Genomic DNA, 16,749 nt, shown 5'->3' on the forward strand with positions numbered 1-16,749 from the left:
ATTAGGCATATTCAAAATTCTCTACCGATTTAAATACACAAATGCATATGGAACATTTGAGATGCCTGTTTTCCTGATGAGATGCAGTCATTGTTGTGCCTATGTGTCACAAGAGGGGGCAGGACTTACTGAGAGCTGTCCTCATTGTTGATTCTTTTGAGTTCTCGAATGTGCAGATTTCTCACGCGCTCCAACCGTTCCAGCTCTGCTTGGATCTCAGCCTCCTCCTTAACACACCCACCCACCCATACATACATGCACTTAAGTACATACTAACATACTTGTGTATGAATGGTGTGCATATATTTCCGAAGATCTTCTTTACACCGAAAAGGACAAAAAGACTCTTTGAAACAGTGTTTCTGCTCGACTGCCTTTGCATGAAGCACTAATGCTGCTCTTCAACCACCAGTAATGCATGTGTGTGTGTGTGTGTGCATGTGTACAGAATAGAGTGACTAACCTTTTTGAGATGCCCCAGTCTCAGTTTGAAGATTTCTTCCTGCTCATGATACTCTGCCACAGTCAACCTGCACAACCAAAACAAGTGTTAGGAATGTAATTAGGGGATGTGCAAAACCACATATCTTCGAAAATGACTAGTCGATGCATTCCTGAACAACTATTAATGAATATCATCATCATTTAATAATTAGGCTGATTTAAAGTCAGACCAAATCAGGCGCATGTGTTACGGGGGAAACGCAGGGGTCTCAAGACGTGTATTTGAAGGCTGCACTATTTCTAGCTTGACGTGCCATCACGTAAACGCAAGACTCATGGCAGAATGCAAAAAAAAGTGCAAGACCTTTATAAAGTTAGGGGATGAATTTTAAGGTGCAACTTTTCCAAGAGAACCATGCCACATAAAAGCACAGAGAGATAAGCCAGCCAGACTAGTCATCCAACAACCAATCATCTTGACTTATTCCTAGTCACAATTACTATAGCTAGTATTTATACTGTATACACTAGATGTGACTGATTGTGGATTTTGCCGATGCTGATAATTAAGGTGGTGGAAAAGTTGGTGGAAATAGTTTTCAAAATCAATTTGTAGAACATTAAAACAACTCTTTACTGACTATGATGGGCAGAGACACAGGCTACAAGGCTCTGATCAGACTGGCAGTCCAAATCTGATGTTTTTGATTATTCTATTGGAATAAATGTTCGATCATATTTATTAAGACTGATTAATTGGTTATTAGCCTTTTCTACCACCTTAGTTTTCAGTTGCCCTCTACTCTGTATGAATGTCTTTGCATCAGGGCTGCCCCCTGATAGTCGACCAAATGTTAGTCAATGAGAAGAGTCTTGGTCGACCAAGTTTTGATTGGTCGGTTTGTCGCAGAAAAAAAATAAAAGCTACAATAATCCTACACAATAAAGACACCTTGATTTCAAACTTTGAACTTTATTTTTTTATTTATTTTAACTAAAAATTAAAGTGCAATTAAAATGCGTGTTGTTCGTCATTCTCTAACGGACGGGTATTTCGGTGTCCGGGAAAATAAATCATGTGTTTTTTCGCTTTGTTCCCTCCTTCACAACATATATATATATTAGTGCTGTCGATTTAACATGATTTAAAAAATGTACGCAATTTATCGCAATGCCCCCGGACCGTAATAAGGACGATTCCTGAGAAATGCAAGCTTGTAGTACCACCTGGTTACTCCAGAGGGCAGTAAGTGAAACTGCAGATGTATGGCAATGAGCAGTTCATACAGTTGTTCAATAATATGGTAGTAAACAATACATTGTATTCTAAAGCCACTTTTTGTATTGTCTTATCAATTATTAACTCTTCTGCCACAAGAATGTAATGCATTTGAATTATCTTTAAATATTTCAAAATTATATATATATATATATAATTTTGAAATATTTAAAGATAACTATGTATAATTATTTCATCATTATATATTGAATTATTGTCATATGAGGGGCTTTCTCTGCAAATATTTGTATATGCGATTAATAAATCGGGACACCCAATTTTTCGAAATGTTTAATCGATTGACAGCCCTAATATATATATATCGCAATATCCAAATACATCGCCAACCCCTGGGTTGAGGGATCAGTGGATATTCTTGCTTTAGTGATTTTTCATTGAAAATTAAATGAATTTATTAAAAATACATTACTAAATTCAAATTGCACTCCAGACGAAACAAAAAAGCAAGTTACCACCTTTCCATTCACCGTCAGGCAAGTATCCGTCTAAACAAGCAGGCAGAAAATGACTTGCAAATGAAGACAAAAACAATTTTAAATGCAAATATAATAATTATAATGATGATAATACTCACTGAAATATAAATCATGGTTTGAGTTGAACCATGTTTTTGTTAATTTATGTTTTAATCACAGATGTATAGGTTGCAGAGTTGCGTTCACAATAAACTGCTCTGTGGAAATAAAGCGAACTGAACTCAAAGCACCTCCTGAGCTGAGATGTCTGAGGTAATTTGCAGCACTCATAGACAATACTGTTCTTGCAAAAAAAAAAAAAAAATAATAATTCAGTAGACAAACAAAGAAAGAGTGAGAAACTTTTACATACATGTGTTCCAGACTGCACACCTCTGTACAAACTTACATGCGCATAGACTGCTTTTCTGTCATCTGCTCTTAATAATATAATTAAGTGAGTTTTGTCAAGTGGGTGTCTGTGTCTCTACAAGCAAATTATTTGTAATATTAATTTGCTAATAATAATAATAATAGTCTAATAATAATAATAATAGTATTATAAACTTAATGCGAAAACGAGCCAAATATCGCCATGACATGGCCAAAGGCATCAGCAATTGGCGATCACAATGACAATCGTGGATCCCAGAGATCATCATCTGTCAGCACAACCCTAATGTGCATTTCTCTCTATAAATTAACAAAATGTTCAGACAGTCTCCTTGTTGGTTTTTCCCAACACATTCAGAATTATTACCACTTTTGCAGGTGTCGCTGCGGCTCGCCTTGTACGTGTGCTTGTAAAATTAATATTTAAAAGGCTCATTACTACGGTTTAGTATTTCTCTGTAATGTAGAACAGTGTTAGCAGTGTTACTTATGACATACTTGGGGGCCTGGATTTCAAATCCCAGGGTGTGCTGAGTGACTCCAGCAGGGTCTCCTAAGCAACCAAATTGGGCCGGTTGCTAGGAGGGTAGAGTTACATGGGGTAACCTCCTCGTGGTCGCTACAATGTGGTGCGTTGTGCGTGGATGGCGTAAAGCCTTCACACACACTATATCTCCACGGTTATGTGCTCAACACGTGATAAGACGCGTGGGTTGACGGTCTCAGATGCGGAGGCAGCTGGGATTCATCCTCTGCCACCCAGATTGAGGTGAGTCACTACGCCATCACAAGGAGTTAAAGTACATTGGGAATTGGGTATTCCAAATTGGGAGAAAAAAAAAAAAAAAAAAGTATGACATTCTTTCTCAGCCCTGGAACTCAAACCATTTTTTGATGCCGCCTCCCCCACCAAAATAAATATTTAAGTAATTAAATTAATATCATAAATATTCAAGTAGTTGGCTAATGGCTTAAATTATCGCCTATTAGTTGACTAGGAAAATCTTTGGTCAGGGGCAGCCCTACTTTGCATACCTGAATATCAAACCAAGTAGCTTTTCAAATACTTTTGGAGCCATTGTATAATAATACAACTTAACGAGTGAGATGAACATAAAATTGCTGAAATTAAATTAACACTTATTTACACAATATTCATCAGGAAAGCAGGTAATGTTATCAATACCAATAATATTAAAATGCCCAAATATTAGCCGATATATTGGTCTATTGCCATTTACAACAACAGAGCATGTGCACTCACTCTCTCTCTCTCTCTCTCTCTCTCTCTCTCTCTCTCTGTGTGTGTGTGTGTGTGTGTGTGTGAGCATGTTTTAGCATGTGCTAGTGTCTCACAGTGAAGGTAGACTCGGTTTGAGGAAGGGGTCATTGTCAGCTCCGTTGACGGCTTTGGTCTTTCTCTGTTTGGACTCGTTGGGGCTGGGGCTCTGAGAGGTGGGCGTGCTGGGAGGTTTGCGTTTTGCTAGAAGTTTCCGCTGCCTCTCGATTTCTTCCTTTTGCTGGTTAACCCACTCCTGCTGCCTGTTGACACATTAAAAACCTGAATAACAACAATAACAATTTTCTGCATTTGTATATGTGTCATTTACATATGCAAATGTAAAACTGCCACAACTCCAACCTCAACTTTGATTCATTACAATAGTGTCAGAAATGTACTTTTACATTTAGGGGCAATATTGGTTAAATTAATATTTTAAGCCATAACATGTATAACTAGGACTATAATAAATTAAGAACTATACCAGATGTAAAAATAAATCAATAAATAAATATTCATAAGGGCATTTTTACACACACATTTTTAATTTCGGGGGCATTTTTGGTGGCATTTATATAATGGCAGCTAAGCAGATCTCTACAAATGTGACAATTTTGTTTCTATTCCATCAGTAACATTTGGGATAAATTTACTTTAATATTAACTATATTTTGTTGAAACTTGAACAGTAAAACACCATTTCAAAAAGTCTAAACAGACGATAATTAATTTTAGATGTTTTTGTGTAAATCTAATCTCATGCAAGTCATGAGAATTTTTTAAAAAACTTTTTACTGAAAGAGGAATCTGAAAAGAACAAAATGTGCATCAAACTCAACCATCGTTATTCAATTAATTTTGTCCTTAGCTGTAGCTCTCAATTAAAATAGATATTTAAAGTTTGTAGACACAAAGCCTTGACTGAAAGTATAAAGTAATTTTTTAATTTTGAAGTTTGATGGATATACGGGCATTACAGTAAATCAAACAACCAACTAGCTAGATACAAAGTCAGCATTGTTGGCATGTTTACCATGTAGCTATGCACTAATAGCATATAGTTAGGTATTGCCAGCATATTTTAGCATTAACCTAGGCATCACTAGCATGTTGCTAAGCATTTATAGAATATTTAGCTGTTTTCTAGGGTGTTTTGTCTAGTTGCTAGGCATTGCTAGCACATATTTGCTAGTTACTAGGCATTGCTAGCATGTATGGAGAGAGAAAAAGAGATCAAAAGAAAAAGAGAGAAAGAGAGAGAGCGACAGACAGTAGAGCATATTAAAGCAGACAGGCCACTTCTATTAAAATGAATGGGAGCAAATGGAACGCCCAGCCAAGGAGCTCTTAGCGCCTAACAGCAAAGTCTTTTTTAGCCAGTTAATCCACTGGCGGACATCTTTGGAATGTTTCCAGCAGATTTTTTTTTATGTAAACAAGCGGCATGACAGTGAAGCTCCTATCATCTAGAAAGGGGAAAGCCCAAAATCTCCAAAATGGTGGGTGAAGATTACGATCAGTAAAATATAACAACAATGGTATCATAAATTGTGCTTTACCTCAGATCACACTAAAAAAATTTTTTTCCTGTCTTGTATAGCTAATGTGCATTCGCGGTCTCGAGTTCATTTGACAGGCGATGTCTGTATCTAAAAGGTGATTGGCTCTTTTTCCTGAAAGGTAGGACTTCTTTTCTACATCCGTTGACCACTGGGCATTACAATTTCTCCCATTCATTTTAATAGAAGTGACAAGTCACTGCTAAATAGACTCTGCTAATGGTCAACAGGTGTAGAAAGGAAGTCCTGCATTACAGTTAAAAGAGCCAATCACCTTTTAGATACAGACATCGCCTGTCAATCAACTCAACACGGATGCGCATTAGCTATACAAGTGGGTAAAAAGTTTTTTTAGCGTAATATGAGATAAAGCAGCACAATTTATGATTCCAGTATTGTCAAATTGTATCGCTTTTGACATTTTTTTTATCGTAATCTTGACCAACCGTTTTTGGAGATTTCGGTCTTTCCCCATGCGAGTAGATAGGAGCTAAATTGTCATGAGAGGAAATAGACTCCCTTAGAGCATTCCAAAGATGGCCGACAGTGGAATGACCTGCTGCTAACATGTTTAGAGATAGATAAAGAGAGAGAGAGACAGACAGTAGCGTAGAGCATGAAACCTTGTGTATGATTGTTTACATTTGAATTGTTGACATTTCAAGCATGTTGCTAACATATTTTAGCATGAAGCTAGGCATTGCTGCTAGCATGTTGCTAAACATTTTTTGGTAGGTTTCAGCTTGTTTCTATGGTGTTCTGGCTAGTTGCTAGGCATTGCTAGCCTCTTTTAGCTGGTTGCTACAGTGTTCTGGCTAGTTACTAGGGTGTTTTGGATTGTTGTTAGGCACTGCGAACACATTTTTGCTAGTTGCTAGGGTGTGCTGGAGAGTTGCAAGGCATTGCTAGCATGCTTAGAGAGAGAGCTAAAGAGAGAGAGAGACAGTAGTGTAGAGCATATTAAAAGCCTTGTGTAGGTTAGTTTACATTAGACATTTTTATAATTCGAGTTCTGGCTCAGCTGAACATTCCATCAATGAAAGTCTACGAGATTTGAGTTCTTGGCCAGAATAAGCTGCAATCTGGACCAGACTTGTGCCGTTAGTCAGCAAGACTCTTACTTGACCAGGTTCTGGAAGGCATATCCGTCTGTCCACTGCTCAGAGTATGACGCTCCGTGCCGGACTGTCGTAAAGTGTCCCAGACGCAGTCGGTCCTGCATGCTCTTCTCACGGCACGCCTGCTTCTCTTGAGTGCTCTAACCAGACAAGAACATACTTGACTCACTCAACCACCAGCAAAATGACACGCAAGCCTCTAAGAGGGCATTGAATACAGCTCACCTTCTCAATGAGCAGTTTTTTACTCATGGTAGTGCATTTGTTCAGCCGCTCTTTGAAACGTTCCAACAGTTTCTGCTGTTCATCTATTTGTCTACGGAGGTCACAGTTTGCCTTCGGAGAAAACATAATAGTACACTTAACATCTAAATTTGTTTTTGTGAATTGCAAAAAGCATGAACTGAAGGACAAGCAACACTCATCTGTTTGTTACTCACCCTGAGCAGATCGTCTATTCTACCCTCTTTCTTCTCAAGGTCAAGATTCTTATTGCTTTCAAGTGCAGCCAGCTTCAACAGTGTCAGATCCGTCTGAGAGCAGAAAACAAAGAGACACAGAGGAATAAATTCAGTCAGAGTATTAAAACGTCAGATATTATATGCAATCCATGTCAGCATGTGCAATCAATAGTAAGCAGTGCACATTAAAACAGTGTCAGAGTATGCTGAAAATATTTAATGCTTTGAATTTAAATTATTTAATCATGAACATCGGTTCAACATGAATCAATTAAGTCATATTTACATGTTCTTTCCTCTTGGTCAAGTACATTAATTCTTTGTCAGATAACAATTTGTTCATGTAATTTCAACAAAATTGAATAAAATGATTATTAAATGACCCAATTAAACACTATTAAGTATCCCCCTTTTCTCATCTTACTCAAAACTAAAATAACACTTAAAATAAAAAACATTCTCTCTGCTTCAAGTCCCATGCAAAGCAAGCATACTACAAATCCCCAGCCCAGTTATCTCAACAAAAAGTATCCATGAAGTACCAACACAAATTAAGTAAACTTTGCTTTAGTACATTGAATGCAATGAACCTTTGTTCAAGAACTGTGTTGTATTAGCTCATTTTAATTAAGGGTTATGGTGGGAGGTATGGCGCATAAGCTTTTGCTTTACACAGATGATATTTTATTATTCGTCTCTGACCCCATTAGATATAATGCCTTGCCTCCATAGAATCATTAATTCGTTCTCCTAATTCTTACAGAGTCAATTGGTCTAAATACGAAGCTTTGGCTCTGACAGCGTACTGCTTCAGTAAAATTCAACTACCTGCTACAGTCTCTCCCTGTAGACGTCCCCCTCTCTTATTTTAAGCAATTTGATAGCACAGCGAAGTCCTTCATTTGGAATGGTAAACATCCCAGATTACATTTCAGTAAGCTGCATAGGCCGATTGACAAAGGTGGGCTTGGCCTACTCAAGATTTTGGTTGCTTCCACTTGAGAGCTCTACCTGGTATTGTATTGAACAGGAAGTTCTTGCCCCATTTTGCCATTGGAAAGCCTATCAAACTAACCAGAGAAGTTAAGTTACACCCGTTATCTCATTTTGCACGCAGTTTGGACAAAAGTGTCAAGTGTTTAATTTGGACATTTATTTTAAATGTTGCCTCAAGCATATGGCTAAATTAGAATTTTGGTTGTATTCAGTGGAGCTGTATTATTATTATTATTATTATTAGTATAATAAATAAAAATGAATAAATGAAATATGTTAGCATATTTGTTAACCTTTAGTTTGTTTAGAACTTGCATATAATACATATTGTAAATTCATGCATGTTTTTCATATTCTTAAGTCATTTTCCAGGTCCGTGAAACTACTCTGACTGAAGTATTTTTTTTATTATCAAAATACACCGCCAGAGTATTTCTGTACAGTGTTCAATATCGGCAGGAAAATGCACATTCAAGAACGGTTAGCGGAACCAAGTCCATTTTTTTTTTTATAAATGGAACCACTTCTATAGAAGAACTGAAGAACCAACAACAGCAAATTATGCAAGTCAAGAACACGTGTCTCTGGAGGTCAGAAGATACGAGCATATGTATAACTCGAGGCTGAAGAAATATACTGGCATCTTTATGGTCAGTCATAGTGCACATGTGTCAAATGTACGAGATGCCAAGCGGTCATGTCAAAAACGAAGTATACTTTGGGCTTGACTTACACCAAAAAGTTCTGTATGCCTTCAGAAGACTTAGAATATGACACAGTAGCCGCATGTACTAATATTATAATACTTTTGAGGTCTTTTTTAATCTTTAAATTGAGTCACTATCAACTGCCATTGTAATGAAAAGATGATAGAGACATTCATTAAAATACCTCCTTTTGTGTTCCACAAATAGAGGTTTGGAATGACATGAGGTTGAGTAAATTACAACAGAACATTTATTTTTGATGTATGTGTTACCTGTACAATTCTGCTGCTCAGCGGTTTTGGGTTCATTGTGTGATCTGTGAAACACAGGCCGGTGGGTGAAGAGCTGTTCTGTCTCACCTGCAGAGCGGCAAACAATCACATTAAGAAATAAACATCCAAAATGGCTGCTTATATGTTAAAATCCTCCCAAAATATCAAACGATAGCACTTACAATGGACCCGGGTGCAGAGTGAGAGTTCTGTGGCGAGCGCAGGACAGGAGGAAGACCCCTGACTGGACTTGATCCGTTTCCACCTTGGAACTACAGGGAGAGATATGCTATTGTTTTACAGCACCAAAAAAAAAGAACATACTAACAGAAAATTATGCAATTTCACAACTACAACTAGAACTACAAGTCGAAGCACGTTTATTAAAAGTCTGCACTCACTAGAAGATGAAAAACAAGCAGTGCTCAGACTAAAAGCTCTTAACACTTGCCTGACATTTAATACAGAGCTGACTGAACACAGACTCATCCACACACAGCTTTACTCACATCAAAATAATCGCTGATCTTGGGCCCTCGACCGGAAGACTTTCCTAAAAGGTAAAAAAGAAAAAAGAAACGCATGACTTTTTAAAGATGCTGGATGTTTACGACAAGTATATCTCAGCTCTGTTGGTCCATACAAGGCAAGTGAAAAGTGGCCAGAACTTTGAAGCTCCAAAAAGCACATTAAGGCAGCATAAATATAATCAATGACTCCAGGTGTTTAATCCATATCTTTAGAAGCGATATGATGGGTATAAGTGAGAAATAGATAAATATTTAAGTCCTTTTAAAAATAAATCTCCACTTTCACTTTTATTTCCACATTTGACCATATCGCAACCTACTGGGCTGTTGTGCAAAAATTCTTTATTCTTTTCTTTATCCCTCCCTTTTTCTTTCTCCTCCCTTAACAGTTGGTGGCAAATAGCCATATGCACAAAAAATGTGACTCGTCAAAAAAAAAAACAGAAGAACTCAGTCCTTTCGTGAACACACGGGCTGGTTTAAAGTGGAGATTTATAGTAAAAAAGATTTCGATATTGATCTGTTTCTCACATTTATCATATTGCTTCAGAAGACTTGGATTAAACCATTGGAGCTTCAGAAGGTTTGGTCACCATTCACTTGCATTGTATGGACTAATAGAGTGGAGATAGTCTTCTAAAAAACTTAATTTGTGTTCTGCAGAAGAGAGAAAGGCTTACACATCTGGGATGGCATGAGTGTGAGTAAATGAGAGAAATTTCATTTTTATTATCCAGTTTGCCAATATATTGAAAAGACTGAGATATACACTCACCTAAAGGATTATTAGGAACACCATACTAATACTGTGTTTGACCCCCTTTCGCCTTCAGAACTGCCTTAATTCTATGTGGCATTGATTCAACAAGGTGCTGAAAGCATTCTTTAGAAATGTTAGCCCATATTGATAGGATAGCATCTTGCAGTTGATGGAGATTTGTGGGATGCACATCCAGGGCACGAAGCTCCCGTTCCACCACATCCCAAAGACGCTCTATTGGGTTGAGATCTGGTGACTGTGGGGGCCATTTTAGTACAGTGAACTCATTGTCATGTTCAAGAAACCAATTTGAAATGATTCCAGCTTTGTGACATGGTGCATTATCCTGCTGGAAGTAGCCATCAGAGGATGGTACATGGTGGCCATAAAGGGCTGGACATGGTCAGAAACAATGCTCAGGTAGGCCGTGGCATTTAAACGATGCCCAATTGGCACTAAGGGGCCTAAAGTGTGCCAAGAAAACATCCCCACACCATTACACCACCACCACCAGCCTGCACAGTGGTAACAAGGCATGATGGATCCATGTTCTCATTCTGTTTACGCCAAATTCTGACTCTACCATCTGAATGTCTCAACAGAAATCGAGACTCATCAGACCAGGCAACATTTTTCCAGTCTTCAACTGTCCAATTTTGGTGAGCTCTTGCAAATTGTAGCCTCTTTTTCCTATTTGTAGTGGAGATGAGTGGTACCGGTGGGGTCTTCTGCTGTTGTAGCCCATCCGCCTCAAGGTTGTGCGTGTTGTGGCTTCACAAATGCTTTGCTGCATACCTCGGTTGTAACGAGTGGTTATTTCAGGCAAAGTTGCTCTTCTATCAGCTTGAATCAGTCGGCCCATTCTCCTCTGACCTCTAGCATCAACAAGGCATTTTCAGCCCACAGGACTGCCGCATACTGGATGTTTTTCCCTTTTCACACCATTCTTTGTAAACCCTAGAAATGGTTGTGCGTGAAAATCCCAGTAACTGAGCAGATTGTGAAATACTCAGACCGGCCCGTCTGGCACCAACAACCATGCCACGCTCAAAATTGCTTAAATCACCTTTCTTTCCCATTCTGACATTCAGTTTGGAGTTCAGGAGATTGTCTTGACCCGGACCACACCCCTAAATGCATTGAAGCAACTGCCATGTGATTGGTTGATTAGATAATTGCATTAATGAGAAATTGAACGTGTTCCTAATAATCCTTTAGGTGAGTGTACATAAAAACAAAATTGTTTTGCATAAGATAGATAAGTCACACAGGTTTAGAACAATACAAGTACATTATGACAGAATTTTCATTTTTTGTTTGAACTTTTTTCTTTAATAAGTATTTTATCCACAGGCACAGAAAGTTCTCATTACCTTGACTGCTCTCTGATTGGTTATCAACTTTCCTCTTCCTTCCCCTGGATGACTCGGAGTGTTTCTTTTCTGGAGTCTTGGGAGAACAGGGAATAATACTCTTTTCAATCAATACTTCCGTTCACAAAATCAAAACAATCAATATTAATGGTTTAGGTAAACTCCATTTGAAGGTGAATTCAGGCCTCAGAGGTTCTAAAAACCTTAAAAGGAATAGCTCACCGAAAATTTAGATGTTAAGCAGAATGACAGCCTCAGTTACCATTCTTTTTTTAATTGTATGGAAAAAAGATGCAAATAAAGTGAATGGTGACTGAGTTTAACATGTCCTTTTGTCTTCCACGGAAGAAAGTCATACAAATTTAGAGCAACATTTTTTGGTGAATTATTGCTTTATCAATCAACAGGCCTTCCCGACAGGTAGTGTACCTTTTGTTGACCAAAACTATAATATATAAAATCACACAAAACATTGAGAAAATCATCAGAAAACATACTGAATATGCAGGTGATCCTCCCTTCTTTATGTCAGTGTTCTTTATGGGGCAGAAAGATAAATATTCAAATTCAAACATGCCAAAAAATGGAGGTACAAAAACATGTCCATTTTTTTATATCAGTGTGATATGTTCACAATATACAATTTTTTGCTACTTTAGGACATAAAGTCAATTTGTTACATGTTATATAGCTTGCATCTTAAAGTGGCAGATCCTTTTATTTATTTCGGCATTGGTATGCATTAGATGTAGACCGATATTATCTGTTTTATCAATTAATCTATGCCGATAATTGATTTGTGGGTACAATCAGTTATCAGCAAAAACAATCTTTCTTAATTTTTATTATTATTTCTCTGTGTGCCTCTGTAGTCACCACTGGAGAATTGTACAGTTAGAACGGCTTAGTTCTACAGTATAAAAGCGGCCTCTAGAGAAATACAAATAATCATGTGGGAATTTGCTATATCTAAATATTTCATAACATTATTCATCCATATTATTTAGATCAATTCAATCCATATTTTGATGAGATATTAGTTGAAGTCAGAAGTTTACATACACTGAGGTTGAAGTCATTGAAACTAATTTTTAACCACTCCACAGATTTAATATTAGAAAACTATAATTATGGCAAATCATTTAGGACATCTACTTCGTGCATGACATGAGTAATTCTTTAAACAATTGTTTGTTTCACTTTAAATTGACTATATCACAATTCCAGTGGGTTAGAAGTTTACTCAGCCTTTAAGCAGCTTGGAAAATTCCAGAAAATGATGTCAAGCCTTTAGACAATTAGCTTCTGATAGAAGGTGTACTTGTGGATGTATTTTAAGGCCTACCTTCAAAATCAGAGCCTCTTTGCTTGACATCATGGGAAAATCAAAAGAAATCAGCCAAGACCTCAGAAAAAAATTATGGAAATCCACATGCATGGTTCATCCTTGGGAGCAATTTCCAAATGCCTGAAGGTACCACGTTCATCTGTACAAACAATAGTACGCAAGTATAAGCACCATGGGACCACGCAGCCATTATATTGCGCAGGAAGGAGACGCATTCGATCTCCTAGTGATGAATGTAGTTTGATGCGAAAAGTGCAAATCACCCCCAGAACAACAGCAAAGGGCCTTGTGAAGATTCTGGAGGAAACAGGTTGACAAGTATCTATATCCACAGTAAAACGAGTCCTTTATCAACATAACCTTAAAGGCTGCTCAGCAAGGAAGAAGCCAATGCTCCAAAACCACCATAAAAAAGCCAGTCTACAGTTTCAAGTGCACATGGGGACAAAGATCTTACTTTTTGGAAAAATTTCATCTGGTCTGATGAAATAAAATTTTAACTTTTTAGCCATAATGGCCATTGTTATGTTTGGAGGAAAATGGGTGAGGCTTGCTAGCTGAAGAACACCATCCCAACCATGAAGTATGAGGGTGGAAGCATCTTATTGTGGGGGTGCTTTGCAGCAGGAGGGACTGGTCCACTTCACAAAATAGATGGCATCACGAGGAAGGAAAATTATGTGGATATATTGATGCAACTTCTTAAGCTCGGTTGCAAACGGGTCTTCAAATGGTCAAATGACCCAAAGCATACCCCCAAAGCTGTGGCAAAATGGCTTAAGGACAACAGAGTCAAGGGTATTTGAGTGGCCATCACAAAGCCCTATTTGGCTAAGGTGTATGTTAACTTCTGACTTCAACTAAATATATATATATATATATATATATATATATATATATATATATATGTGCATTGTATCTGGCTATTATTGGGGTTTTGGTTGAACAAAAAACTGCATCTTGGACTCTCGTAGCCTCTATATCTATGCCCGTCATAGTAACAAAAAACTACAATGTTTTTATTACATTCTATAAATCAATTTAAAAAATGATATGCTGATTAATTGGTTAACTGCCTTGTCCACCACCTTTGTTATTGGTATCGGCAAAATCCACTATCGGTCGACATCTAGTACGCAATCTGTATACGCAAATTTACACTTGTAAGCGGAAACTGAATAACTTCCTGAATAAACACAATTGTCCCACATATTTGAGTGTGTATATGAGTGTAATATTGACCTCTGATTCCTTATCGCTGGATGACCCCAGACTGCCAAAACTGTGACTGGAACATTCATTATTATTTAAACCCTGAAAGAAACAGATCTACATCAAGACGGGTTTGGTACATGCCATGAGATCATGAGCAAGTGCACACTCGTATAATAAGAGTGTCGCCCTGCATGTGCGTATTTTGTGTTTGCGTGTCTGATTATTACTTTAGCTCCGCAGCTGGCACTCCCAGTGCTTCCTCCTGTATTTCCACTAACTGCACCAATGAAACGCGCTTCCAAAAGCTCCTGCCTGCGTGGATCCAGAGAATGGAGTTCATCCATACCTACAACACATACATACACAAGTCAATCTCAAACACATGTTCAGGACAGCAGAGGTGTGATCATGGTGACACATCATCCTGGAATTTCACAAGCCCATCGAGTCATTGTTTCATGATCATACACCTTAATTAAAGTATAAAAACGGTCCACTCAGACGTTTGCAATTTCTAAAATTTCTCTCAGGGGATACCCCTGAACTCCCATACAGTATCATTCCTCAGTCACAAGGGCTTCTATGCCCCCATACATGGGTATCTGAATGTAAAGAAATAAAAAAATATATAATTTGAATATAAACGTATTAAAACAAATACTGGACTGCTGTCTTTATGCTTAAACATTAACAGATGATCTTTTAACATTCATATCCAACTGCACTCTTGATAAAATATCAGCATCAAAATATTTTTGGCCATACACCATACAGGAGATGCGCACGCGCAGGTGAGATTCTCAGTCTGGTTGCATTTGTTTTCTCAATACCGTAAATATGCAAATGTACATGGTATGACAACTGTCAATTTTCATATCGGGGTATACCGTGAAACCGGTATACCGCTGCTACCCTAGAACATACACACTTTGTTATGTTGCAGACTTGTGCTAAAATGCTTAAAAAAAAAAAAAAAAAAAAGAGGATTAGATGGATTTTCTGCCATTCTCCTCAGAACCTTCTGCCCAGTCTGAGGTCCTGAGCGCTCTGGAGCAGGTTTTCATTAAGTATATCTCTGTATTTTGCCATGTTCAGCTTTCCTTCAATCCTGACCAGTCCCCCAGTCGCTGCCACTGAAAAACATCCCCACAGCATGATGCTACCACAACAACGCTTCACCGTTGGGACGGTAATGCGCAGGTGATGAGCAGTGCCTGGTTTCCTCCAGACATGATGCTTGGAACCGAGGCCAAACAGTTATTTTTTCAACCAGAGAATCTTGTTTCTCACAGTCTAAGAGTTCGTTAGGTGCTTTACAAGCAGGCTTTCGTGTGTCTTGCACAGAGGAGAGCCACTCACTTCCATAAAGTCCAGATTGGTGGAGTGTTGCAGTGATGGTTCTCCTTCTGCAAGCTTCATCCATCTCCATACATGATCTCTGGAGCTCAACCAGAATGACCATAGTGTTCTTGGTCACCTCTCCTACAAAGACCCTTCTCCTCTGATTTCTCAGTTTGGCTGGGCGGACAGCTCTAAGAAGAGACCTGGTTGTTCCAAACTTCTTCCATTTAAGAATTATGGAGGCCACTGTGCTCTTGGGAACATTCATTGCAGCCAAAAAATTTTGTAGCCTTTGCCTCATCACAATCCTTTCTCTGAGCTCTGAAGGCAGTTCCTTTGACCTCATGGCTTGGTTTTTGCTCTGATATGCATTTCAGCTGTGCAACCTTATATAGACAGGTGTGTGCCTTTCCAAATCATGTCCAATCAATGGAATTTGCCACAGGTGGACTACAATTAAAATGTAGAAACATCTCAAAGATGATCCGGAGAAATTGGATGCACCGGAGCTAAATTTCAAGTGGCATAACAAATGGTCTGAGTAATTATATCAATGTGATATTTTAGTTTGTTTTTTTCTTTTTAATACATTTGCAAAACCTATTATTGGCCTACAATCCACAACAATTAATTTTACAATTAAACTTGTCAATCGTTTAATCAAGATTTATTATAAGGGCTTTTCTAAGGACAGGTAAATGAACAAAATGCATTGCATCATAAACAGTGTTCTTAGATTGTGGTTTGTTGTCTGTTCAGCTGCCTTTCGCTTACTGCCCCCTGCTGAAAACAGGTGGTCCTTCAAACTTGAATTGCCCTGATTATAGGAATATTCCTTATTATGGACCGGGGACATGATTAATTGCTTTAATTTGTGTAACGCTTTCATTTTTATATAATTAAATCACACCAAATATGGAAAAGTATACAAAAAAAAATGTTTCTACTCCCTTAAATATATTAATGAAATAAGTGTCCTGCGATATCTCACCGGTCTCTTTGACAGCTGTAGTCTTTGTAAACAGCAAACAAACATGTGTCCGTGGACTGCGGACATTTACGCTTTTCACCAGTCAATCATTTTGCCTCTTCTCATAGTGTTGTTTTTGAAGTGGATCAGAGGCCATGATTAATCATTTTTGTCAGTTGAGGGCGCTATTGTGCCAGTGTTGAATTTAATACCTACATTAACAAA

The 16,749-nt window shown here is 38.0% G+C and overlaps 1 protein-coding gene across 2 annotated transcripts in view; it reads right to left on the reverse strand.

Moving 5' to 3' along the window:
* LOC127654216 (serine/threonine-protein kinase tousled-like 1-B) overlaps positions 1-16,749 on the reverse strand; it is a 45,405-nt gene that overhangs the window by 13,025 nt on the left and 15,631 nt on the right. The window contains exons 2-14 of one of the 2 annotated variants that reach the window (XM_052141308.1): positions 14,441-14,559; positions 14,241-14,312; positions 12,148-12,186; positions 11,651-11,726; positions 9,497-9,540; positions 9,170-9,259; positions 8,988-9,074; positions 6,992-7,084; positions 6,777-6,887; positions 6,555-6,691; positions 3,949-4,134; positions 464-530; positions 130-227 (exon numbers count right to left, since the gene is read on the reverse strand). In XM_052141308.1, coding sequence (XP_051997268.1) covers positions 130-227; positions 464-530; positions 3,949-4,134; positions 6,555-6,691; positions 6,777-6,887; positions 6,992-7,084; positions 8,988-9,074; positions 9,170-9,259; positions 9,497-9,540; positions 11,651-11,726; positions 12,148-12,186; positions 14,241-14,312; positions 14,441-14,559 — 1,219 coding nt within the window. The remainder of the gene's footprint in view (positions 1-129; positions 228-463; positions 531-3,948; positions 4,135-6,554; positions 6,692-6,776; positions 6,888-6,991; positions 7,085-8,987; positions 9,075-9,169; positions 9,260-9,496; positions 9,541-11,650; positions 11,727-12,147; positions 12,187-14,240; positions 14,313-14,440; positions 14,560-16,749) is intronic. The other variant, XM_052141310.1, reaches the window with a different exon arrangement.

This window comes from Xyrauchen texanus, chromosome 13 (genome assembly GCF_025860055.1).
Source record: "Xyrauchen texanus isolate HMW12.3.18 chromosome 13, RBS_HiC_50CHRs, whole genome shotgun sequence".
Classification (NCBI taxonomy): Eukaryota; Metazoa; Chordata; class Actinopteri; order Cypriniformes; family Catostomidae; genus Xyrauchen; species Xyrauchen texanus.